Raw genomic sequence first — 24,771 nt, 5'->3', positions numbered from 1 at the left:
GCAGAGAGCCTGATGCAGGGCTCTATCCCAGGACCCCGGGACCACGACCTGAGTCAAAGGCAGAGGCCGCAACCCACCGAGGTACCCAGGCGCCCCACCCCCATCTTTTCAAAGAAGGAAACTGAGGCTCTGACTCAGTATCTCACCCAAGGTTCCTGAGCTCCTAGGTGGCAGCACTGGGGTTTTGAATCTGGCCGGGGAGGGTCTCGGATCTCAGCAGTGTCAGGGAGGAATGTGGAGGGAACACTGGCCGAGAGCTGAGCAACCCAGGTCCTTCCCTAGTCCCCTCATGGTCTCTGTGTGTCCCCCCAAGAGTACTACCTGCCTAGGGCCTCAGTTTCTCCTTCTGTCAAACCTAGGAGGGAGGTGGAGATGGGCGTCATTTCTTAGCAACTTTCCAGCCGTCATTTTCCATGACTCGATTCCCCACTGAGTTCTGGGCCACAAACCAGTTGGCTTCCTCCTTCCCTCTCCGTGAGACAGAGAGCCGGCAGGAGGGGGATGATCCGCCTCAATTCTCCCACCTCCTTTTTCCTCCTCCTCCTGGGCTGGGACACACCTACTCAACTTTCTCAGCAGCCTCCTCGGAGTGCGAGTGCACCGGGCTTTCCTGCTCTGTCTCTGCACCTCCCTCGGGAGCCTGTCAGCCCAGTGCGTGTGGAAAGGGCTCCAGCCCAGCAGCCCACCCTGGGGCACCCTCCCCTACCTGAAGGGCGTAGGTAAGGACGGCTGGAGGATGGGAGGTTGGGGGAGGGGGTTGCGAAGCGAATCCATTCTTGTGCCTTGTTCCAGAGCAGGTGGGGGTGTTCCAAGGCTCTTGGAAGGTGGGGACGGGACCAGGATTTGAGAGGGGCAGGCATGGTGGGGGTAGGGAAACCTGGGCCCTAGGTGCCTACGTATACTGAATGAAGCCAGAAATGTAGCCAGCCCAAGCCTGGGGGCTGGGGGCTTGGGGCCCAGGAATGGACAAGGCCAGGGTTTTTGATCTCATGAAGGAGCAAGGTCATATTTGCACGTGTGAAAAGTTGGAGTTATGTCCTTGGAAGAATGAAAGTGTCCGCGTGGGCTTTCTGGGGCTGAACCTTCCGGGGGGTGTGGTGACATTTTCCTACATGCTTTAAGTGGGGAAGTGCTGCGGCCAGGGAACCAAGAGGTGCTGGTTTCTTGTGTGTGTCCAGGGGGGCAAAGGAGTCCTCTTACAGAAAGCACCTGGTGTGGAGGAGGGAAGGAGCGCCCGAGGGACAGTCAGATAACCTGGCCGGCCCTGGCTCTTGTGTGGCTCTTGAGGCACCCTGATTAGAACCTCAGCTTTCCTGGCTATAAAAGGAGGGTGCTCACCATCTGTAAGGGCTGTAAAAGGCTGTGAGTCTGAGAGGCACCAGGGGCAGCCCCGGTGCCAGTGCCGGGTAAGTGGGAGCAGTTCTTTCCCCCGTCTTGGGGGAAGCAGGAATCTGATGCATATCTTTGGAGGCAGGTGAGCTGGAGTGGAACGCTGAACAGAGCCACCAGGCCAGAGTTCAGCCCTCCACTGGAGAGAGGGTGTGCTATATGTCCCAATGTGGGGAGCAGCAGAGCACACTGGCGTTTGCCGAGGGCTCGGAAGGGCTGCCTCTGTCCCCTGCCACATTCCGGTGCTGGTGGCCTCAGCTCGGAGAGAGGAAGGAGGCAGAGAGGCAGGCTTGGGGTTCCTTTTACTGATGGGGAGCTGAGCCTGGGCAGACTAACAGAACCCTTCACTCAAAACACTACTAACTGCTGCTGTTACTGTTGGTACTTGCTGGATGCTTCCTGTGTTCAGGACTGGGCTGAGTATGCACGGTCATTTGAAAATCGTGAGTTTTTGAAGGAGGTTGGAAAGAGCATTTCATTATTCATGTCTCTGTAACTCACAGGCTGTGTGCTCTAAGATGTTTCCATACCTCTTTGGGCCTATTTCCCTACATATAAAATAAAGGTGGCTCAATTAATATTATGATCCATTCTTGACTGCTTCACCCCAGTAAGCCTGTTGGGTAGGCAAAGCAGGAATGGCTGTCTATGTTGCAGATGAGGGACGCGGGGCAAGCTCAGGTTTCCCCCAGTGTTCTCCACGGACCACAGGTTATACTGTGGCAGGGAGGTGCTGAGTCCATGACATTGGCTAGCCTGACAGAGTGCAACAGTGACACCCCCCTCCTCCAGGAGCTCCCAGGGCCTCAGGTTTCTCATCTGTAAAATGGAAGAGGAGCTAGAGGGACTCAAGGTCTCTCTGGAACCCCCTGTGATTCCATGACTCTTAGGGTTCTCCTTAAGGACTCAGGCAACAGACCCAGAAGCGCAGGGACATTCTCCAGCCCCTCTGTATCAGCTGTGGCTGTGCCTTCTACAGGGAGGGTCGGCCAGGCTCACTCTACATCAGTCCTCTGTGAGTTGGGCCACCACGCTCCTGTCCCTGCACACTCTTCCTTGGGTGCAAATGAACTCACCTCAGGCTAGAAGTTCTCCTTCCAGCTGCCCCATGGTATGCCATGGTGCTGGCACTCCTGCTGGCTAGGTGGGGCCAGGTAGGAGAGAATGTGGGGCAAGGGCCATGTCTTGAAGAAAACCAGGCAATGATGTCGGTATGATCAGGGACCTTCTGTACCCCCTGGATGGGCCTTGCCTTTTGGGCCCATCAAAGATGCTCATTGCATAGCTGGACCGGGCAGAGCCTCTGGAATTTCCCATGCTTCCTGGGTTCCCAGCACAAGTAGAGTTGGCTCAGAATATCAAAGCTACTCTTTCTATGGCTAATGGTCTTAATGCTTACATTTATAATGAGGGTTTCTAGACAGGCTTACAAAGACACGTGTGTATTCAAATCCTGGATGTTATTAGTTGTGTGACCTGGGCCTCAACTTCTCTAAACCTCAGTCTCCTAACTGGAGAAAGAGGGCTAATGATAGTCCTTTTCTCAGAGATGGATGTGACATTTAAGTGAGTTCATGCAGGTAGCACACAGGATCGTATTCATTACGCTCACAGTCATCAGGTAACCAGATCTCTCTGCCTCCCCTTGGTGGAGACCAGCTCACAGCTCCCTGAAGTCTTCCTTCGTAAGACAAATCAGAGTTGGAATTATTAATTATTTGAGGGTTCTTTTTTTTTTTTTTTTTTAAGATTTTTATTTATTTATTTGACAGATGGATCACAAGTAGGCAGAGAGGCAGGCAGAGAGAGAGAGAGAGAGGAGGAAGCAGGCTCCCCGCTGAGCAGAAAGCCGGACGTGGGGCTCGATCCCAGGACCCTGAGATCATGACCTGAGCCGAAGGCAGAGGCTTTAACCCACTGAGCCACCCAGGCGCCCCGAGGGTTCTTTTTGGACACTCTCTCTCCTACTATGTGTTGCTTACTGCTCTGGCCCCCGTGTCCAGCACAGCGCCTGGCCCATCAAAGATGCTCATTGCATAGCTGCTGAGAGAACACATGAATCTCTATCTCTAATTCATAGATGAGAACTGTCACTTAGAGGAACTAAACATTAGCCTGACCCATCACAGGTCAATAAGAGCGGGGCACAGAAGGATCCTTAGAGATAATCGAATCAGACAGATGGAGGTGCCACAACCTGGCCAGAGAACGCTGAGCCCTTGGCTGAGGTCACACAGCAAGTGAGCGGGGAAGGCAGGATTACTCCCCAGACATTTTCACTCACCTTTGCTCCTCTCTGTTGAGCCCGGTTCAGGAAAGGGCATTGCTTCCTAGTCAGGTCATCCATCTAGGAGGCGGGAGAATCATCTTCACCTCCGCAGAACACAATTTGGGATCCATAACCAGGAGGATGGCTAGACTGAGTTGCCCTTCAGGGGATTGGGGACATAAACCTCATCAATCGGAGCCCTGCCCCAACGCTCACCAGCACACACACACACATAGGCACACGCACGTGCATGTGCACACCACTCCATCACTACCGCCCGCGACTTGGCAGGTATCTGTATCTGTACAACTAGAAGGGTCCTCAGGAGTTCCCTGAAGTCTCCGAGAATCGTTGGTCCCATTAATGGATGGAACCATAGATTCTGAATTACTTGCCTCAAGTCACCAGTTTGTAATGCTGTCCTGGGTTGTTTGCAGCCCTCAGGGAGCCATTGCTGAGCACGGGATTGAAACACGGAAAGGGGAGCTCTCATTTACCGGCCTTTCTGTGTGCCTGACGCCAGGTTAGACCCGTGCACAAGGACCTTCTGTTCTGCATAACGGCCCTGCAGGCCAGTAGGCCCTACCCAGTAGCTCTTCCTCTGATTTTCTGCGTGGAGACAGGAGACACTCAGAGAGGCTCAGCCACTTCCCATCCGTCCCACAGCTTCTGTCCTCTGGGCACTGACTTCACTACAACTAATGAGTGTGAGCGTGTCTCAGGCCCCCAGAGATTCATGGTTGGGGGAGGCAGGCCTATTAATGGATGGTTTAGTACCTTGAGGGAGGTAGTAAAATAAAGGCAAACTCAGACGGGCCTGGGGGCCCAGAAGTGATAGTCAGCCCAGTTATAGAGTCAATGAAGGAAGGCTTCTTAGAGGAGCTGGCATTTAGTATCAGTTTTGAAGTCTGAATAACGAAAATGAGGAAAGGCAATTCAGAAAGAGAAAGTAGCATGTGTCGAGGTAGGGCAAGTGTGTGCAGGAAACTATCAGCTGGGTGGAGAATGCTCAGAGTGTGCCCTGAGAGATAGGATGAGGCCAGGTCACTGAAGGCCCTGTATGACAGGCCAAGGAGTATGAAAGAGGTGATGCTTTAAACATTTTCCAGTTTGGAGCCTGTGGAAGAGAGAAATCCCTCCCCTTCTCTCAGTCCTGAGTCTTTTCCCGTTCCTGAGACTGGAGTGGCCCCCGCGAGGCACCTATCCATCCCCTTGCTGGGGGCAGGAAGCCCACAGTGGAGAATTCTCCATTACCCAGTTCCCGTTCAGCTCCAATGCCCACAGCAGCTGGCCTGGGTGCAAGCTGAGCAGGAGTGTACATGCCTGCTGTGGGGTAACCTTAGTGTGCGTGTGCTCACGCGTCCCAGGTCAGGGCTGCTGTCTGTACCTGCGGCGTCCTCTTTCCTCTGGATCCTCTTAGCAAATGCATGACTGCGTGGCACAAAATGCAGGATTTTAGATGCGCCAGGAGCTGAGCCTTGGGAAGTGGCCGAGCTTGATACCAGTATTGTGCCAGGGTTGGGCACATGAGCTCTGGAGCCAGGGTACTCCAGCTCCAGTCCTGCCTGCACTGCTGTCTGTGACCTTGGACACATCACTTCACCTCTCTGGGGTGCAGGGTGTACAGTGCTATCCACCTCACGGAAGTTGTTAGCATAGCAGCCAGCACATACTAAAAACTTGCTAAACGTTAGCTACTGTGACAGATTTGGGGGCTCCTGAAGTCTAGGGAATTGGTGCAAGAGAATCATAGCATTTTGGAAAATTCAAATCCTAGAATCTCAAACTCTTGGAAGCACATAATTAGAAGAACCCTATTGGATCCCTCGTGTAAGTCTCCACTCTGTAATGATTCCTTATATAGCGTCTCCACTGTGCTCTTTTTTCCTTCTTGCACACATTCAAGAACAACGTGCATCACTTGTAAGTTACAACTTGACGAATTTTGCTAAGTGAACACAACAGTGGCTAACCAGCAACCAGAGCAAAAACAGACACCCCCAGCTCCCCAAGAGCCCTCCTGATGCTCCTCGCTAGTCACTCCCCCATCTCCTCCCACACACAAACATGATGATTACCCAGCCAGGGGGGCTGTTGTCAAATACCTTCTTGTGGGGTTATGTACCATCGTTAGGAGGATTCTGATTATTAGAGAGGCTCAGTGAGGTAATTTGGAACTTGTAAATGAAACTTTACCTTTGAGTTATTTTTACTGTCCTATTTCAGTGGTAGCCTAGTTTAGGGCTGAGCTACCCAAATGCCTAGGGCTGTTTTTAAAAATACAGATTCCTCAGCCCCATCCTGCATCTACAGCACTAGAATGTGGGATCTGGGTGTGGGGCCAGGGAATCTGCATTTTTAACAAGCTCCAGGGGAACTCCAGGTGAGGTCCAGCTTGATTTGGGAACCACTAACTAGTGTTTCAGAGCTCAGACTCTGTTTTTCCAATCCACATGCCATCTTGCTGGATATTGACTTGGGACAAGGCACTTGGATTCCTGATCCTTAGTTTTTTCATCTGTAAAATGGGGATAAAATGATAGCACCTCCATCCTTGGGTTGTTGAAGGACTCTGACATCCACAGACATCGTTAAGTGATGAAGCTACAATCGGTATGGCTATTCCTGAGAAAAGCCCATGTGGTGTAGCCCAAGGAATATTGGACTTGGTATCTGAAGACTTGTGTTTGAGCCCTGACTGGGCCACTTGCTAGCAGTATGACCTTGGACAAATCTTCTGACCACCTCCCCACCTCCAGGTCTCAACTTCCTTATCTATCAAATGGAAATACTTTTTGCTCCCCTCATAGGGTCTTTGAGGGGATCAAACAAGAGAATAGACTGGATAACTGCTCCGAGGATAGAAAAATGCTTCAGGAAGTAAACCCCAGCGAATGGGGACTCAGCTGAACCTGGGAACCTGGTAGAAAGCGGGTTTGCCTTGCCCTTGCGGTTCTGTGGAGGGCGGGCCGGATGGGGGTGGGAGAGGGAGCTGCTGAGTCGTTGGTGTTCCACGGTCCTGGTATGCCCTGGCACAGCTCCCGTGCCTCTTGGTTTCTGAGAACTGTCTCCTTCCTGGTCCTGGGGCAGGAAGAATCCAAAATCCTATAAGCAATGAAATCCTGCGCCATGTGCCATATTCAGAATGCTTTTATTATTTCAATGTCTTCCCTTTTATTAGAAGTTCTTTGAAGTCCTTTACTAGCATTTCCAGAAAACTTTTTAATGAAGTATAATATGCATACAAGAAATGCACAAATCATAAGTGTATGGCTCAATGACCTTTATAGAAACTAACCAGTTCCCAGATGAAGAAACAGAACATTACCACCATTCCTGAAATCTCCTTTGTGCCCCTTCGAGTCACTAACACCCTCACAAGGGCGACTTGATCTTACTCTAATCCACAGATAAGTTTGCCTTTATGTAGTTAGAAGAGTACACCATGCATTCTTTTGCATATGGCTGTGTTTGCCCCAGACTACGTCAGTGGGATTCATCCGTATTTTTGCCCAGAGCAATACTTCATTTCTGTCGCTGCTTAGTATTCCCCAAGATGAGCATCCTACATTCGGCTTTTGGTGGACGTTCAGGGTGTTTCTACAGCGGGGCTATTATAATAGTGCTCCTCTGAAGATTCTGTGTGAGTCTTCGGTGAGTGTACGTGCACACTTCTGTTGTGTCTCCTAAGAGTGGGACGGCTGGGTCATGAGGTGTACGTATGTGGATGGAACCCTTTCGTTTTCCGGTTCGTTTCTATTCCCTGCAAGTGGAACATGGTTCACGGGGCTGAGTGTCTATCCGGAAGATAAACAGACCTGACCACAGCAAGACAGTCGCCTCTGGGATGCTGATGCACAGGGAGATCTGCAGACTCAAAGACTCTCGGTGAAAGTCGGACACAGGAATCAGACCTGTCACTTTCCCTATCCTGTCTGCTCTTCTAATTGACGCTAGAGATAACCTTGTGTCTGCTTTGCCCGAGGGCCAGTGGAACACTGGCAGACCACCTACAGGGGACAGTGTGCACTTGAGTGCACACAGTCCTACTCAATCAGACTTCTTGAGATGAGGCTGTGATCTTGAACCCACTGACATTTGAGAAGCACTTCTTAGGAGCTTCCCCACCTCTCTGCACTGGGGCCTTGGAGAGCATCACATATGGGATACCCACTTTGAAAGGAGGCCCGGTAGAACACAGGATCTTAATGGAAGAGATGACCTTGTTCAGCAGATCCCAAACACCAGTCCCACCAGAATCACCCTGGGAGCTTGTTAAACATCTATTCCTGAGCCCCAGCCCTAATGGTCTTATTTAGTAGATCTGGGGTGGGCTGGCAGATATGTCTTTTGAACCCCCACCCCCTTAGTGGGAACCACTAGTCCCATTCAGTGGTCAGCCCTGTCTGGTGAGAGCACAGTGGGCCCCGTGGTTTTATTCTGTGTCTGCCATGGAAGAGTGGAGCAGAGTCACTGTGGGAAAGAGGAAATCAGTGTGGACTGAGCTCTGGGGGCTTGGAACTCCAGGCCTTGGCCTGGAGCCTACCAGCAGATACTGGCTTACATCTCATTAGTATGCACCTTGCTGCTCACAATCATCCCTAACCCTTTCCTGCCTCTAGCCTGCCGTCAGGTTCAGCCAGCCGCACTGCATGGACAGGGGCCTCAGAGAGCGGAACCTCTAGTCATGTCCCACTGCTAGAATGCCGCTCCCTGCCTGCCCGGGCCTGCATGCCTGCCGGCTTTGTGCTAGGCAGTTCTGCTCAGAGTGGTTTGGACTTGGCTGGACAGACAGCACGGCTAGGCTGGGCCAGGCCAGAGGGAATGGGATGGAGAGGGAGGGCTGGAAATAGAGCCTTTGCTGAGAATCCGTGTTTGCGGGGCTGAGAGGACACATGGTTACGTGATCCCTCTCCTCTCCCAAGTGCTATTTCCAACCCCGGGCACAGAGAGGCAGGGGATCAGGTCACACAGAGGTGATTTGAATTTTAATCCCGCCTTGGCCACATGCTGGCTATGTGCATTGGAAGTTAGGGAACCTCTCTGAGTCTCATTTACCTCATCTGCAAAATGAGGATAATTATAGGGCTGCTGTGAGCAAGTTTAAAAGCTGTAATGCATGCCGAGCGCTTACTATGGGGCCTCTCCGCATAGTAAATGTTCAATAAATGTTAGCTGTGACCAGTGTCTACCTCTGTAAACATTTTGTCTTCCCCAAACCTCGCCATCCTCCGGGCATCATTCGACCATAGCTTAGTGGAGGGTTAGCTCTGCTAAAGGCCAGAGAGCAGGGACCCGTCCCAACTCCCCGATAAACAAGTGGAGGTCCCATAAAATGAGGGGGTTTTGCTCAGCTCCCACTGGGTCCCCTGGTTGGCCTTCTGATGGGTGAATGAGGACCCTCGACCCCAAAGGAGTGGGGCTCATTTTCATCACAGTGTTTGCAGGTGTGATGGTGTGTGTGATTGTGTGTGTGTGCAGGTGTGAAGGTCCTGTGTGAGCCATTGTGAGGACGGTTTTAGGCCCTTCATTTTAATTAAGCTTCACTACACCCTGATGATTATCTTCTCCAATTTACATGTGAAGAGACTGAAACTCGGTCAGGATGACTAGTTTACTTCAGGTCACACAGCCAGCAAGGGTCAGGTCACAAACCCAGGCTGGACTCAAAACCCGGTGGCCCGAGGCCGGAGCCTGAGCCAGTGACCACCCTGTTCGATGGCTCTGACAGTAGCCTCCCCACCCCCCAGGGGGGCCTGACTTGGAGGTAGACCTGACCGGGAGTGGCCACAGGGAGGGGGGGGCGATGGTATCATGAATGAGGAGTGATGAGAAGCTTCCATTCCAGCAGCTTCTCAGAGCCAGCTAGGAGGAACAGGGTCCACTTGACTGGTGGCTATGGGGCCTGGGAAGGCAGTTATGTCCCGGATAGAGAGGGGAGCTGTGCTGAATGGCCTTATGCAGATTACAGAGGACGGGGCCTGGAGAGGCCAGCCCAGCAAGCCAGTGTCAGAATGAAAAAGATCAGGAAATTCACGTTGTTGGGTGCGTCCCCAACATTCTCCACTTTCTGTCTTCACTGCCACCTCACACCCACCACACTGCCCCCCTCATCCTCTGACTGACATCACACGGATTAGCTCTCTGCACCCACTGAGGGGTGGGGAAGATGACGGGAATAGAAATTACTCCTTTTTTTTCTTTTTTGAGAGAGAGAGAGAGTGCACGTGCATATGAGCAGGGTGAGCGGCGGAGGCAGAGAGACAGAGAGTCTTAATCAGGCTCCACGCCCAGTGCAGAGCCTGAAGCAGGGCTTGATCTCATGACCCCGAGATTATGACTTGAGCCGAAACCAAGCGTTGGACGCTTAACTGACTGAGCCACCCAGGTGCCCCAGAATAGAAATTATTCTTATTATTTTGATGCTGTTCAGGCTGCTGCTTAAACTTTGTTATAGACCATCGCAAGGAGAGAAGGGATATCACAAAGACCCGTGTGTGTGTGTGTGTGTGTGTGTGTGTGTGTATAGAAGGGTGCTATGGCAAGGAGCTCCTGGAACATAGACTGGGACTGGTACACATACAGAGAATAGTTCCCTCTTTCCACAGATTCTTTTTGAACACCTAGTGTAATAGTAGTAACATTACTGTATTTTTACAATAGTAATAATTGATAATAGTAATAACACTAGCTACTTTCTGTGTGCCTGGCACTATGCTAAATGTTGTCCATGCAGAAGCTCATTAAATCCTCCATGAGGTAAGAACTGCTATCACCACATCACAAATGGGGAACCTGAGGCTGAGATAGACAAAACCATCCCCTAGATACAAGCAGAGGCAGGATGGAGGCCAGGTCTGACCCTGAGGCCTGGCTCCTTACCCATGCAGTCTCCTCCTGGCTGGTGACTTTGTGGGTTACCGAGGAGCCTGCAGGTTGGGAGAAAGGCTGGGTTGAGGGAGCAGCTTGGTCAGTGCGGAGAGCCCGGGAGAGGGAGACTGGGATCTGGTTCTAGTTGTGCCCACTGCTGCCATATGTGATTTAGTGCAATGCCTTCCCTTCCCTGGGCAGAGTTTTCCCATCTTTCCAAACAGATTAGACTTCAAATCATTTTCCAACTGTGCCCTCAGGAGGCCTGAGGCTTGTGGTCACAGAGATGCCTGGGAGGGTGGAGGTGGCGGCAAATGGGATGCAGGGCTCTGCAGCCCCAACTCACATCTACCACAGCACCAGCTCGGTTGGATCCACTTTACAGAATGATAATGATGGTTTAACAGTAACAACAGCTAACATTTACTTCGTGACTGCTGGGTGCTATGCACTGTGTTAAACATTCAACACGAACCATCTAGTCAAACCTTCCAAACCACTGCCTCAGGTGGGTTCGCTTATTTTCTCCCTTTTAAAGATAAGGAAAAGCAGAGGCTCAGAGGTCAGGTTACCTACCCAAGGTCATTCAATTTGGAACTTGGTGTCCCTATGTCTGAAAACTCACCCCTTTGCAAAGGATTCCACTGGATCTGAGTGGCAAGAAGCACAAACAGGAAGTGCCTCCACTAGACGAGGCTATGTAGCCGGGACGTTCCAGCCTCTGCAAGCAGTGCTGCTTTCTGGAAGAGGCTCTCCAGTTCCCTGGGCAAGTCTGTCCCATGACTTCAAAATACAACCTTCCTCCCTCCCAGAGAGCCACCCCAAACCTAGACCTTCAGGACAGCCTTTCTCCCCCTTCCTACCTCTCCTCCCATGCAGGGATCTCCTAGTGCCTTTCCAGCCAGGAGGAGAAAATCGAGGGTTCCTGCGGGCCTTCCTACAAGGCTGACCTCCCACTCATGTCCCCATCTGGCCCAGGGCACAAATGTAGAACCTAGAGGAGTTGCTCAGTTCCCTTGCTTGGCTCTCAAGCTTCTAATCGATAAGTATCATTCTCCACCCTGCTGAGTGGGAGCTGGTTTTCATCTTACAAACCACTGTGGCCAGAGAGCCCCCCAAGAAATGGGGCAGGACTCCTCCCCTCCTGCCTCTCCCCCCGAGCCCACTGCTTCTGGGGTGCCTTGGGTTCAGGGAGTTTTCAGCTCCAAATGCAGAGCCCATGGATCCATACGGGATCCCAAGAGGAAGAGACTTTGCTCCCTCTGGGCCTCACTGAGGGTCAGGGTCCGCAAATCAGAATGCCTGCAGCCAAACTGTCCTCACAGTGTAGACAGAGATGTGAGCATGAATGGGTTTCTCTTCCATTAGAAAATTGACCTTGGTGACAAACAGTAGCTGAAAGACCCTCCGTGTCTGGGAAGCAGTCTCACGACTTTGGAGTGTGCACGACCTCCTTGCTCCTGCCTTGGGGACTCCGCACTGCCTCTTCTTTTCTGTCTGAAACCCTTTCTCAAGAAGACTCTGTAGCTCTCGCCCTGCTCAGATGTCACCTTGTCACCCTGATTTATCATTCCTTCCTTTCTGTTACTAGAATAGAATCCCCACACAAGCAGGGACCTCATCTGTCTTGTTTTCTGTTCTGGAATGCCCTCACAGGGTGGGCCTCAATAAATAAGTATTGAATGAATGAATGAGTGAATGAATGAATAAATGAATGACTTTGGCTGAGAAGGCCCAATAATAAAACATTTTCTCATCCTTCTCCACTTCGTCCCTTTGTGTCCTCAAAACCCAGGTGCCTGGAAGCCCTTTGTTTTCCTCACATAGCCATCTCCCCACGGTCCCATCAAGATGTTCATGGGTCCTAAGCATCATAGCCCCTTCATCCATGAAAAAATATTAGACGTTATATCTTACGGTAATGTCGGTATAAAGATAAATATATTTTTCTATATGAAAATATTTCCTTCAACCTAAAAGTTTGTTTTCTTTCTTCTGAATTTAATAGAAATTCAGAAACAATTTCAGGGGTCCCTAAAAGTACCATGAGCCTTGGGGTGCCCACTTGGGTGTGCCTACCAGATGGAGGGACCCTGCATCCTTCTCTGAATCCCAAGCATCCTTGGTTCCTGGTTCCTGTGCCACGTTCTCTAGAGCTGAGGTGGCCAATACAGTAGCCAGGAGTCATGTGTGCCTATTTAAATTTAAATGAAATAAAATTACAAACTCAGTTCCTCAGTTGTACCAGCCACATTTCAAGTCCTTGATAGCTACAGATGGCTAAGGGCTCCCATCCTGGACGTCTCAGATATAGAACATCCCCACCATTGCAGGAAGTTCTTTTGGAGAGTGCTGTTCTAAATAATTGGGTCCAGCTACACCAGCCCTCTCTGAGTCTCTCTTCTTGGAATATGGATCCCAGGTCTTGGATGGCACTTGAATCCATCACCTATTAGGTGGATGAACCTGGGCAGAGCCTTCAAATTATCCGAGCCTCAGTTTCTCATTTACAAAATGAGGGTCATATTAAGTGTCATAATAATGATGGTGATGTTGGTACAATAATTAACTTGCATTGAGTATATTCCAGTGCTGGCTGTTTGTCATGCATTGACTCATTCAGCCTTCTCAGCAACTTCATGAGATTGGTACTTAGACCATATCCCTGGGACCAGAGAGGTGACATAACTGCCCAAGGTCACACAGCTGGTGAATGGGAGAGCTGGGATCGGAAACCAGGCCTATCTGACTTCAGAGCCCACTTTCTTGACTATCAATTCTATCCAGTGCTGCACCCCTTCCCTCAAAGCCAAGTGAGATAATGCATGCAGATTTTTTTTAACTTAAAGATTACGTTTAGATACAACGCATATTTTGTCATCAACAACAGTATCAGAACACTAACGACGAAGGGACCCCCTCCAGTCCCAGGTCTCTTTACCCCATGACCTAAGTAAGGACTTCCTTCGTCAGTCAGCTCTGCCTTCTAATTTCAGGCGTGGGCAGGCCCGACCTTTGACAGCTATCTTGAGGGCCTCTCAGGCCGCTGGTGGTTCGGGCTGCCATTTACCAAGCCATTACTGGTCCTAATAAGGTGTTCCTCTGCGTCTTTTCCTCCCTGCACATTCAGCTATCGTATTATCTGTCCCCCCTGCAGCCCTGGGAAGTAGGTAGGAGTAGCTATTATTATCTTCAGTTTACAGACAGATAAAGTGAGGTTCAGAAGAGGTTCTGTGGCCTTTCCAAGGTCATACAACCCATCAAGGGCTCAAGCCACTGGCTCCTTTCCTGCTTATGTCCAGTTCTTTGACTGTTTTTTTTACAGGAGGACCCGGCAGGGGCTGCCTACAAACTAGCAAGTGACTCAAGGGGTTCATCCAAGTTTCTGAGAAGGAAATCAAGCCTCTCTTCCCACAGGGAATTCCAGTTGGCTTAATCCCATAGAGCTGCTGTTCCAGCACCGTCCACACCAGATTGGGAGTCTTGAATGGAAAAATCTCCTTTTTGATCTGATATAAGACCTCAGCATGTAATTCTCTTCTGGTCCTGCTGCTTCTCAAAAATCTTTAGTGGCTCCCTACTACTAAGAGGAAAAATAACCTCAGCAGCTAAAGACTTCATGACTAGCGGCTACCTAGAATGTCACTATTCTTTCACTGATGATTTTAATTCTGGTTCAAAGGCACCATCCCACCTCTCCCTCCCCATCTTTCAGCCATTGTCACAAGTAGAATATACTTGGGATTCTTTCTTGAGAGGGAGCAGAAGCCAGCCCTAACACTGATGCTTGAGGCAGACACCATGGAGAGAAGGGGAGTGGATCAGAGAAAACTTACTGAGGGCACCCAAATCCACAGTAAGTTTACATTTGGATTTTGGGGGGAGTGTGGACATTCTCTAATCCAGAAAAAATGAATCCAGGGCCTCTTTTTCTCATGAAAGGCTCTCCAAACTTTAAATAATATCTCATCTCCTTGTTTCTTCCTACAACTTAGGAAATCCAGAGCACCTAGGTTCAGGAAGTCTGGCTGTGTGTTTTCAGTTCAGCCACTACCTTTCTTGGTGGTCTTGGGTGTGCTGTGCAAATCTCAGGGTCCCTTATCTGTGAAGTGGGAGTAAAAGGACAGATGTGCTTCCTAGGAGTATTAGGCAACTACTAATGAATATTTGGGACATGCCACAAAATGGGATGGTGTTGGGCCATGAGGGAGAATGTCCTCACTGGTCTGTGCCTGGGTACTTCTGGGAAGGACATGTGTGTGGGGGGGTTGGGGGGGGATTCACTGCCAGAAACAAAGCCTGACAGTTTCAAGAAATCTGGTAAAAGCTTCTTTAGTGGGAGTTTGATTTGACTTTGAATTCCTCCGCGTACATCTGATTCCCCATGGAAGGAACAGAATTAGTCACAGACTTCTAGAACTAAGGACTAAAGTCACTGCACATGGGCCATTACAAATATAGATCATAGTACATTAGAATCCTAGTGTATCCAACTGTGTGTCTTAGGACTTTTTTATGACAGGACACAGGACACTGGAGTAGCAGAGCCCCAGCTTCTCAGATCTGGAGGGGCTCCTAGAGGCCAGCTATCTAGTTATTCAAACCTGCGCTCCCCAGTGGGGGTGAGGGGCAACACTGTGGGCAGGGCCCTAGCCCTCAAAACCCCTGCTCCTAATAGCATAGATCTGCTTTAATCTATTTACAATTTCATTAGGAAAAGAGAGATTCTGCCCCTGAAGGCAATAGAGGGGTCTGAAATCACAGATCCTTTCCAGCCCCTTCACCCAACAGACAGCACATCATTTACAGAGGAGGAAAGAGGTTCACAGGGCTTAGGTGACTGACTTGACCAAGGCCACCAGGGAACAAATGACTTTTGACCCAGGTCTCCCAAGAGCCAGGGTAGCTTGTCACAAGGACCATTGTGTAAGCATCAGTGACTGTGCAAGCCTGATTCACAGCCAGAGGAAATCCATTCCTTGCTTTAGGGGCTCTTTTAGGGGTTAGTAGAGACCACAGGCCTGCACAGGCCAAAGAATCATACCTGAATGAGTTGGAAAGGACTTTAGAGCTCTTCTCATCTCCCCCAAGGGCAAGAATCCCCCTAGAGTAGCACCATCCTTCACAGGTGGCTACCCAGACTCTACCCGCGCTCCTCAGTGACGAGGAGCTCTGTATTCTGAGATGACTCATTCCAGAATGGCACTGGAGGTCACTAACCAAAAGAATGACGAAGGAGCTCAGAGCATTGCTCCTCCCACTTGTGCTTAGACTTTTTATCAACGGCTTGGATAAAGACACGGATGTCACAACCACCAAGTTTCTGAATGCTGGAATCCAGATTCTTTTTTTTTTTCCCTTAAGATTTCATTTATTTACTTAACACAGAGAGAGAGAGAGAGATCACAAGCAGGCAGAGAGGCAGGCAAGCAGTCTCCCTGCTGAGCAAAGAGCCCAATGCGGGGCTCGATCCCAGGACCCTAAGATCATGACCTGAGCCAAAGGCAGATGCTTAACCCACGGAGACACCCAGGCACCCTGGAATCCAGATTCTGAGAAGTTGGAGCAGTGAGTTGAAGCACAGGGTGAAATGCATCATAGTCTCATTAAAGTCCTACAGCCCTGAGTTGGAGGAAATCAGCTCATGAAGGACAGATTGGGGATGGTGTAATAATACACATGAGAGTTTTCATTACCTACAAACTCAGCAGTCAGTAGTATGAGCTGGCTGCTAAAAGAAATAGTACTTGGTAACATTTGTTGAAAACTGTGTCACATATTACATTCAGCATTTATGTACATTAATTTCATTCTCAAAATAGTATTATTAAGGAGAGAAATGAAAATCAGACAGTAAGCCACTTGCTCAAGGTCATACAGCCAGAAACTGTGCTATGAACCACTTTCTGCTGTCTTCCCCATCTGGGAGACGGGTCTGGGGATTTCCAAGGAGGCAGATCTGATTCAGATGTATATTCTAAAAGGGTCCATTCGTGTGCCCTCACCCTTGCATTTGCTCACACCTGTGCACCCACAAGCCCCATGGCTACCAACTTATTTGCTCATACCATATTGATTCTGTCAAGCAGGCACATACCATTAATGTATCCATGCAACTATTCAAAAATTGCCACCTAAGTATGTGTGTTCTCTCTTGCAAATGTGCACATTCACCCTCATGCAGATTTTCCTCTGAGTCTGGGGAGCCAAGAACAGGAGGCCCCACCCCAGACAAGCGCCTGCTCGCAGCTTACCAGAACAGCCTGTGGCTGGGCCAGCAAGCTTAGACTCGACGAGAGACCAGAGGCTTCCTGCTCCGCTGAGGCACAGGCTGGGCTTTCTCCAGAGGGTTACGTGGACCCCACCCACACCCCAACCTTAAGCAGGCTTTGATTCAGCCTTGGCTTTGCAAACTAATAATAACTAATATTTACTGAGTTGTTTTCTATGGGCCAGGAGCTGTGCTAAGTCCATTAATGGGCATGATTTTCTTTATTTAGTCTTTATAAAACCCTAGGAAAGCAGTATTCTTAATAGCCCCATCTTACAGATGAGAAAACAGAGGTTTGAGGAGCTTGACTTCCCCAAGGTTATGTAGTTGGCAAGCAACGGAGCTGGGACTTAATCCCAAAAGGTCAGATTCACAAAGATCCACAGTTTCTCTTTCTGGCAATGTGGTCTGGAGGAAAGAACCTGGCTCTGGTTCTTACCCTATGACTTTGGGCAAGTCCCTTTCTTTCCTTTTCCTTTTTCTTTTTTTTTTAAGATTTTATTTTATTTATTTATTTGTCAGAGAGAGATTGAGAGCAAGCGCAAGCAGGGGGAGCAGCAGGCAGAGGGAGAGGGAGAAGCTGACTCTCTGATGATCAAGGAGCTGGATGTGGGACTCGACCCCAGGACTCTGGAATCATGACGCTTAACTGACTGAGCCACCCAGGCATCCTGGGCATGTCCTTTTCTTTTGGGGGAACTTCATATTCCAGCTTCAGAAAGGAAAGGATAATCACTAATGGTTCTTTCTATTTTCATTCTGTCATTTGCTTTTCCTAAGTCCAGATCCTTCCTGTTTTCACCTATTGAGTAGGGTTATATACCTGGCACTGGGATTTCATGCATGAAGAAGATACACTTGTATCTTCTCTTGTCTTCATGGAGCCCAGTGTCCAGTGCAGGAGACAGTCACTAAACAAATTAGCAAGAACATACTGGGTGGTGCTAAGTGCCATGGAGAAAATGGGGTGGTATAATAAAGAAGGGTTCTAGTAAGGAGGCTATATCAAAATGGGTGTTAGGATGTGACATTTGAGAGCTGAGCCAGGAGGAAGGATAACAAGAAGGAGCCAGCCATGTGAGAATCTTAAGTAAAGAGAAACAGCAATGCAAAGGCCCTGAGGCAGACCCTAGTTTGGCATGTTTGTGGAGGAGAAAGCCCATATGGCTGCAGCTTGATGAACAATGGGGAGAGTGCTGGGAGGTATCATTAGAAAAGCAGACATGCATGTGGACCCACATGGCCTTGTAGGTCATATTAAGGAGTTTAGATTTTAATCTGAATGCTCTGGGAAGCTACTGGAGAATTTTAAGAAGGGAAGTCATTTGAATTGATTTATGTTTTCACAAGATGTTTCTTTTTTAAAAAAATATTTTATTTATTCATCAGAGAGAGAGAGAGAGAGAGAGTGAGAGAGAGAGAGAGAGAAAAAGCAAGCACAAGTGGGGGAGGGATGCAGAGGAAGAAGCAGACTCTGTGCTGAGCAGGGAGTCAGAACACAGGGCTCTATCCCAGGACCCTGGGATCATGACCTTACTCAAAGGCAGATGCTTAACTAACTGAGCCACCCAGGTGCCCCTCACAAGACATTTCAAAATAATGGTCCTAGGCTTTGGGCTGGGAGGGAAGCCCAGGGAACCCAACATGCCTCTGCACCTTGAAAACCTGTTCACTTGCCCAGGCTTGGTGCCAGGAAACAAATGTCCAGACACAGGCCCTTCCTCAGCAAACCACTCACCTGGTCTGTGGGTCTTAAAGCTTGAACACAGCCCTACTCACCAAACCCTCATCCATGGGTGCATTCTCTTTGCATCTTATCCCCTTTCAGGGAGACCCTCTCCCTGCTGCCTTCCCTAAGCTCATCTCTGCAAGGTGCCTGTGCAGCGGCTGAGTGGTGTGTCTTGTTGGGGCCTGCCCTATGAGGGTGCTGACCTGGTGAGCAGGAAGCTTTCTGCAAAGCAGGGCAGGGCAAGCAGGGAGGCTGTGTGCGCCCTAGGCTCTCTGGGCTGCAGAGTGAGCAAACCTGGGACTGGGGTAAGAACTCATTTTTCCTTGGGGCTTCAGCTTCCAATGCAATGCCACCCTGGGGCATTGGGGTCCACATGACTCAGAGGTCTATGCTCTCTTGCAGGAGACTGTGTTGGGGATGGGGTGAGTGGAATGCAGGGAATATGGTTTTTGCCTGGGGCCAACTCCATTGTGAGCTGCAGTGGTAAGTGATGGGGAAGAGTGGAAGGCAGGAAGGATGAGGAATAGACACCCCAAGTACAGAATCTGCCTCCATTCCTGCCCTCTCTTCTCTGAGGTGCGGGGCCTGGGGTGCCACCAATAGGATTTCAAGAGACAGATAGTGGTAGGGAGGCTGGAAGGACTGGGCACAGTCAAATTCTTTTCTGTCACAGACTTGCAGGTCCCAAGTTAGGCAGACTTTTCCACTCCTGCCTCCCAGGTTGCGATGCTCCCCGCGAGGTCTTAAAGAAGCTGCATTCAGCTCCCTCAGGACTCTGGAAAGACAAGGATGCAAGCCTCTCCTTTCCCCTCTTGCCCTGGGAGTTTAACTCTTCCTTGCCTTTGAAGAGTGAGGCAACTGGAAAAACAAGTCTTGCCCGTTTCATCCAGGAATGCTCTGCACATCTGGCTGACAGCCACAAAGCTCCTTGGAGTCAAGACTCATGGGCAAGCCAGGCACAAGCCTGGCGTATGCAGCCTCATACTTTGCTTCTGGAAGGTCGAAGTCTGGCAACCAAATTTTGCCCTCCCTTACTCCCCTTCTATCTTCTCCCTTTCCTTAATCCTGAGGTTGGACTTTTAACCCAGGCTGGACTTTAACCCAGGCTGGAATTCATGGATGATCCATGTGGGAAATGGCACGGGAGAGAATGGGAGCCACAGCAGGTCTTAGGGGGAGAAGTACTCATTCATGGCTACTTCAACAACCCCCAGGGACTAGTTCTTTCCTGGCCACCCACTATGTGAAATGGGGCAAGACTCAGTCCCCGCTCTGGGGCTCTATTTCCCCATCTATATATGAGTCAGGTGAGCACTCCATGTCTCAAAGTTCCATTGTAGCTCTGATATTCCAGGAGATTTGAAGTTACAGGATGAGTCAGAATCAGGCCCTATCCAAAGGGACAAGTGGTGGGACGGGGCAGATAGACCTGGGATAGGGGAAGCAGCCCTGACTTGTGATGCAAGGAGCCCCAAGTCTAATTCTTGTTTTGCCTCTATCCGGCTGTTCAGGCCCTGGATGGGTCCCTTCCCTTTATGAAACTGAGTTTCCTATTACTAAAAATAGCCAATATTAAGTTAAAACTTCTATGTCCCAGGCACCCTGCTGAGTCATTTCCCTTTATTTCATTCAATTTTCACAACAATCCAATGAGGTAGATAATATCCTTATCTCCATGCTAAAGAAGAGGAAATCAAGGCTCACAGAGGTTAAATAACCTGCCCAGAAAATCACCCAGCTAGTAAGTGGTGGAGCCAGGGCTGCTGATGGCCAAGCAGCCTGATGCCAGGTCCACGATCTTGGTCACTTTGCTTTTCTGTAGCCCCTGTAGGTACTGACGCACCTCAGTTTGCCCAGACCTCAGCCTTGATGGGAGGGTCTTGTAGGAAGTACCTAGAGCCAGATTGCCAAGCTTAGATCCCTGGAGGAAACTATTACACCATCACTGGGGAGCCCTTCAAGGTTTTTTGGGAAAAGGAGTCAAGTGGTCAGTGTTGTATCTGCCAGGGACCCCTGAGAAAGCACTTAAACTCATCGGATAGTCTTCAAATACGGGGTTTCTCAACCTCAGCACTATTGACTTTTTTTTGTTGTTGGGGGGCCGTCCTATGCAATGTAGGTTGTTTAGCAGCATCCCAACCTCTATCCACTAGATGTCAGTAGCTTCCCCTCCCCCACAAGCTGGGAGAGTGGAAAACATCTTCAGACATGGCCAGGTGTACCCTGAGGGGCAAAATCACCCCAGCTAAGAACCACAGCAGTAGGAGCCGTTTCTTTCCTAACTTATACCCTTCCTTTTTTTTTTTTTTTTTTTTTTTTTTAAACCTAGGGCTTCGGGAGTTTTTCCATCATGATTATTGCCTTCTTGGGCTTTGTCATTTTCTTGCTCCATTGTACAACCTGTGAGAAGCCCCGAGAAGGGCTTGTCTCCTCCTCCACCTGGCGCTTCACACACACTCTGTATAATGCAACCATCTACGAAAACTCTGCCCCCAAGACCTACGTGGAAAGCTCTGTGAAAATGGGCATTTACCTGGCCGAGCCCCAGTGGGCAGTGAGATACCGGATTATCTCTGGCGACGTGGCCAATGTGTTTAAAACAGAGGAATATGTGGTGGGCAACTTCTGCTTTCTGAGAATAAGGACAAAGAGCAGCAACACGGCCCTCCTGAACAGGGAGGTGCGAGACAGCTACACCCTCATCATCCAGGCCACAGAGAAGACCTTGGAGTTAGAAGCTTTGACCCGTGTGGTGGTCCACATCCTGGACCAGAATGACCTGAAGCCCCTCTTCTCCCCACCCTCATACCGAGTCACCATCTCTGAGGACATGTCCCTCAAGAGCCCCATCTGTAAAGTGACTGCCACAGATGCTGATCTGGGCCAGAATGCCCAGTTCTATTATGCCTTTAACACGAGGTCAGAGATGTTTGCCATCCATCCCACCAGTGGTGTGGTCACCTTGTCTGGGAAGCTCAATGTCACCTGGCGAGGGAGGTATGAGCTCCAGGTGCTGGCTGTGGACCGCATGAGGAAAATCTCAGAGGGCAATGGCTTTGGTAATCTGGCTGCACTCGTTATCCACGTGGAGCCTGCCCTCAGGAAACCCCCAGCCATCATCTCGGTGGTGGTGGCTCCACCAGACAGCAGAGAGGATACCACCTATGCCACTGTGATGGTAGACGCAAACAGCTCAGGTGCTGAAGTGGACTCCCTGGAAATTGTTGGTGGTGACCCTGGAAAGTACTTCAAAGCCATCAAGTCTTATACCCGCAGTAATGAGTTCAGTTTGGTGTCGGTCAAAGACATCAACTGGCTGGAGCACCTTCATGGATTCAACCTCAGCCTACAGGCCAGGAGTGGGAGCAGACCTTCCTTTTATTCCCAGATCAGGGGCTTTCACCTACCGCCTTCCAAACTGGCTTCCCTTAAGTTTGAGAAGGCTGTTTACAGAGTGCAGCTTAGTGAGGTCTCCCCTCCTGGGAGCCGTGTGGTGATGGTGAAGGTAATCCGAACTTTCCTCAACCTGCAGTATGTTCTAAAGCCATCCTCAGAGAATGTGGGGTTTAGACTTAATGCTCGCACTGGACTCATCACCACCACAAAGCTCTTGAACTTCCATGACCGAGCCCACTACCAGCTGCACATCAGAACCTCACCAGGCCTGGCCTCCACCACTGTGGTCATCGATATTGTGGACTGTAACAACCATGCCCCCATCTTCAACAGGTCCTCCTATGATGGTACCTTTGATGAGAACATCCCACCTGGCACCAGCATTTTGACGGTTAGTGCCACAGACAAGGATCATGGAGAGAATGGATATGTCACCTATTCCATCACTCATCCAAAAGCTGTGCCCTTTTCTATCGACCCTTACCTGGGGATCATCTCCACCTCTAAACCCATGGACTATGAGCTTATGAAAAGAATTTATACCTTCCGGGTACGGGCATCAGACTGGGGATCCCCATTTCGCCAAGAAAAGGAAGTGTCTATATCTCTTAGGCTCAAGAACTTGAACGACAACAAGCCTATGTTTGAGCAAGTCAACTGTACTGGGTCTATCCGTGAAGACTGGCCAGTAGGAAAATCTGTAATGACCGTGTCAGCCATAGATGTGGATGAGCTTCAGAACCTAAAATATGAGTTTGTGTCAGGCAATGAACTACAGTATTTTGATCTAAATCATTTCTCTGGAGTGATATCGCTCAGACGCTCTTTTATGAATCATACTACAGGTCAACCCATCAACTACTTCCTGAAAATTACAGCCTCAGACGGGAAACACTATGCCTCGCCCACCACTTTGAATGTTACTGTAGTAAAAGACCCTCGTTTTGAAGTCCCTATAACATGTGATAACACAGGAGTACTGACACATTTCACAAAGACCATCCTCCATTCTGTTGGGTTTCAGAACCAGGACTCCAATGATGAGGACTTCATTTCCTTAAGTGCATATCAGATCAATCACCATACCCCCCAGTTTGAGGACCATTTCCCACAGTCCATTGACATCCTTGAGCGGGTTCCTGTCAGTACCTCCCTGGCCCGCCTGGCAGCCATTGACCCTGACACTGGTTATAATGGCAAACTGGTCTATGTGATTGCAGATGGCAATGATGAGGGCTGCTTTGACATGGAGCTGGAGACAGGGATGCTCACCATAGCTGCCCCTCTGGACTATGAAGCCACCAGTTTCTACATCCTCAATGTAACAGTGTATGACCTGGGCACTCCCCAGAAGTCGTCCTGGAAGCTGCTGACGGTGAATGTGAAAGACTGGAATGACAATGCACCCAGATTTCCTCCTGGTGGGTACCAGATAACCATCTCAGAGGACACAGAAGTTGGAACCACAATTGCAGAGTTGAAAGCAAAAGATGCTGACTCGGATGACAACGGGAGGGTTCGCTACACCCTGCTAAGCCCCACCGAGAAGTTCGCCCTTCATCCCCTCACTGGGGAACTGGCTGTCACAGGACACCTAGACCGGGAATCAGAGCCACAATATATACTCAAGGTGGAGGCCAGGGATCAGCCCAGGAAGGGCCACCAGCTCTTCTCTGTCACTGACCTGATAATCACATTGGAAGATGTCAATGACAACTCTCCTCAATGCATCACAGAACTCAGCAGTCTGAAAGTCCCAGAGGATATGCCTCCAGGAACTATTCTAACATTTCTGGATGCCTCTGATCCTGATGTGGGCCCTTCGGGAGAAGTGCGTTACGTCCTGTTGGATGATGCCCATGGGACCTTCCATGTGGACCTGATGACCGGCGCACTCAGTCTGGAGAGAGAGCTGGATTTTGAGAGGCGGGCTGGATACAATCTGAGTTTGTGGGCCAGTGACAGTGGGAGGCCCCTGGCCCGCAGGACCCTCTGTCACGTGGAAGTGATAGTCCTGGATGTGAATGAGAATCTCCACCCTCCTCGCTTTGCCTCCTTTGTGCACCAGGGCCAAGTGCAGGAAAATAGCCCCTCGGGCACCCAGGTGATGGTAGTGACTGCCCACGATGATGACAGTGGCTTGGATGGGGAGCTCCAGTACTTCCTGAGGGCTGGCACCAGTCTTGCAGCTTTTAGCATCAACCAAGACACAGGTACTGAAAGTGGGGTGGATGGGAATGCCAGGTGCTGGGAGACAATGGCTTAAAGAGATCAGGGGCTGTCCTGAAAGAAGGCAGGCTGCAGGCTAGAAAGAAAGGCAATAAATAGGGACTCTCCTTTTTGTCCCTTTTATTTTAAATTTATCTTTATCATACTGGAGATGTTTGTGTGTATGTGTGTATGTGTGTGTGTGTGTGTGTGTGTATCTGTTGAAGTCAAATCACCCATCTCATTGGCATCTGTGTATACATTTATATACATACATATATTACACAGTACGTATTATATATTATATATAACTATTATATATAACATATTATATGTATATGCCTATAGAGGTAATGCATCATGGTTATAAATTTTTATATATAATTTTAAAATGAATGTATTTTTTTGTGTCTCACCTCCCCAGATATAATCTTTATTAACAATTTGGTCTATAATCTTATAAATTTATCATCACTGCTTATTTTATTGTATGAGAAAAGAATACAAAAGACACTAAGACTGCAATACTTTTTTTCTCCATAACATTACACCAGAATATCTCTTATCTCAATGCATATATTTCCCTTTCTTTTTTAATAGCTGCATTTTATTATATCATATAGATGTCATATCTTTGAT

General features: G+C 49.4%; 1 protein-coding gene across 1 annotated transcript in view; it reads left to right on the top strand.

The window, feature by feature from the left end:
- The first annotated feature begins 515 nt into the window (after positions 1–515).
- The window catches only part of FAT2 (FAT atypical cadherin 2), a 79,249-nt gene continuing 54,993 nt past the window's right edge, over positions 516–24,771 (top strand). Inside the window, exons 1-2 of the mRNA XM_032851606.1 lie at positions 516–719; positions 20,858–24,137. Coding sequence (XP_032707497.1) covers positions 20,879–24,137 — 3,259 coding nt within the window. The 5' untranslated portion in view covers positions 516–719; positions 20,858–20,878. The remainder of the gene's footprint in view (positions 720–20,857; positions 24,138–24,771) is intronic.

The sequence above is a fragment of the Lontra canadensis genome, unplaced genomic scaffold (genome assembly GCF_010015895.1).
Source record: "Lontra canadensis isolate GAN:19392208 unplaced genomic scaffold, GSC_riverotter_1.0 scaffold5, whole genome shotgun sequence".
NCBI classification, from domain to species: domain Eukaryota; kingdom Metazoa; phylum Chordata; class Mammalia; order Carnivora; family Mustelidae; genus Lontra; species Lontra canadensis.
Note: the sequence above shows the minus strand (reverse complement) of the source record. Positions and strands in the feature narration are given on the sequence as shown.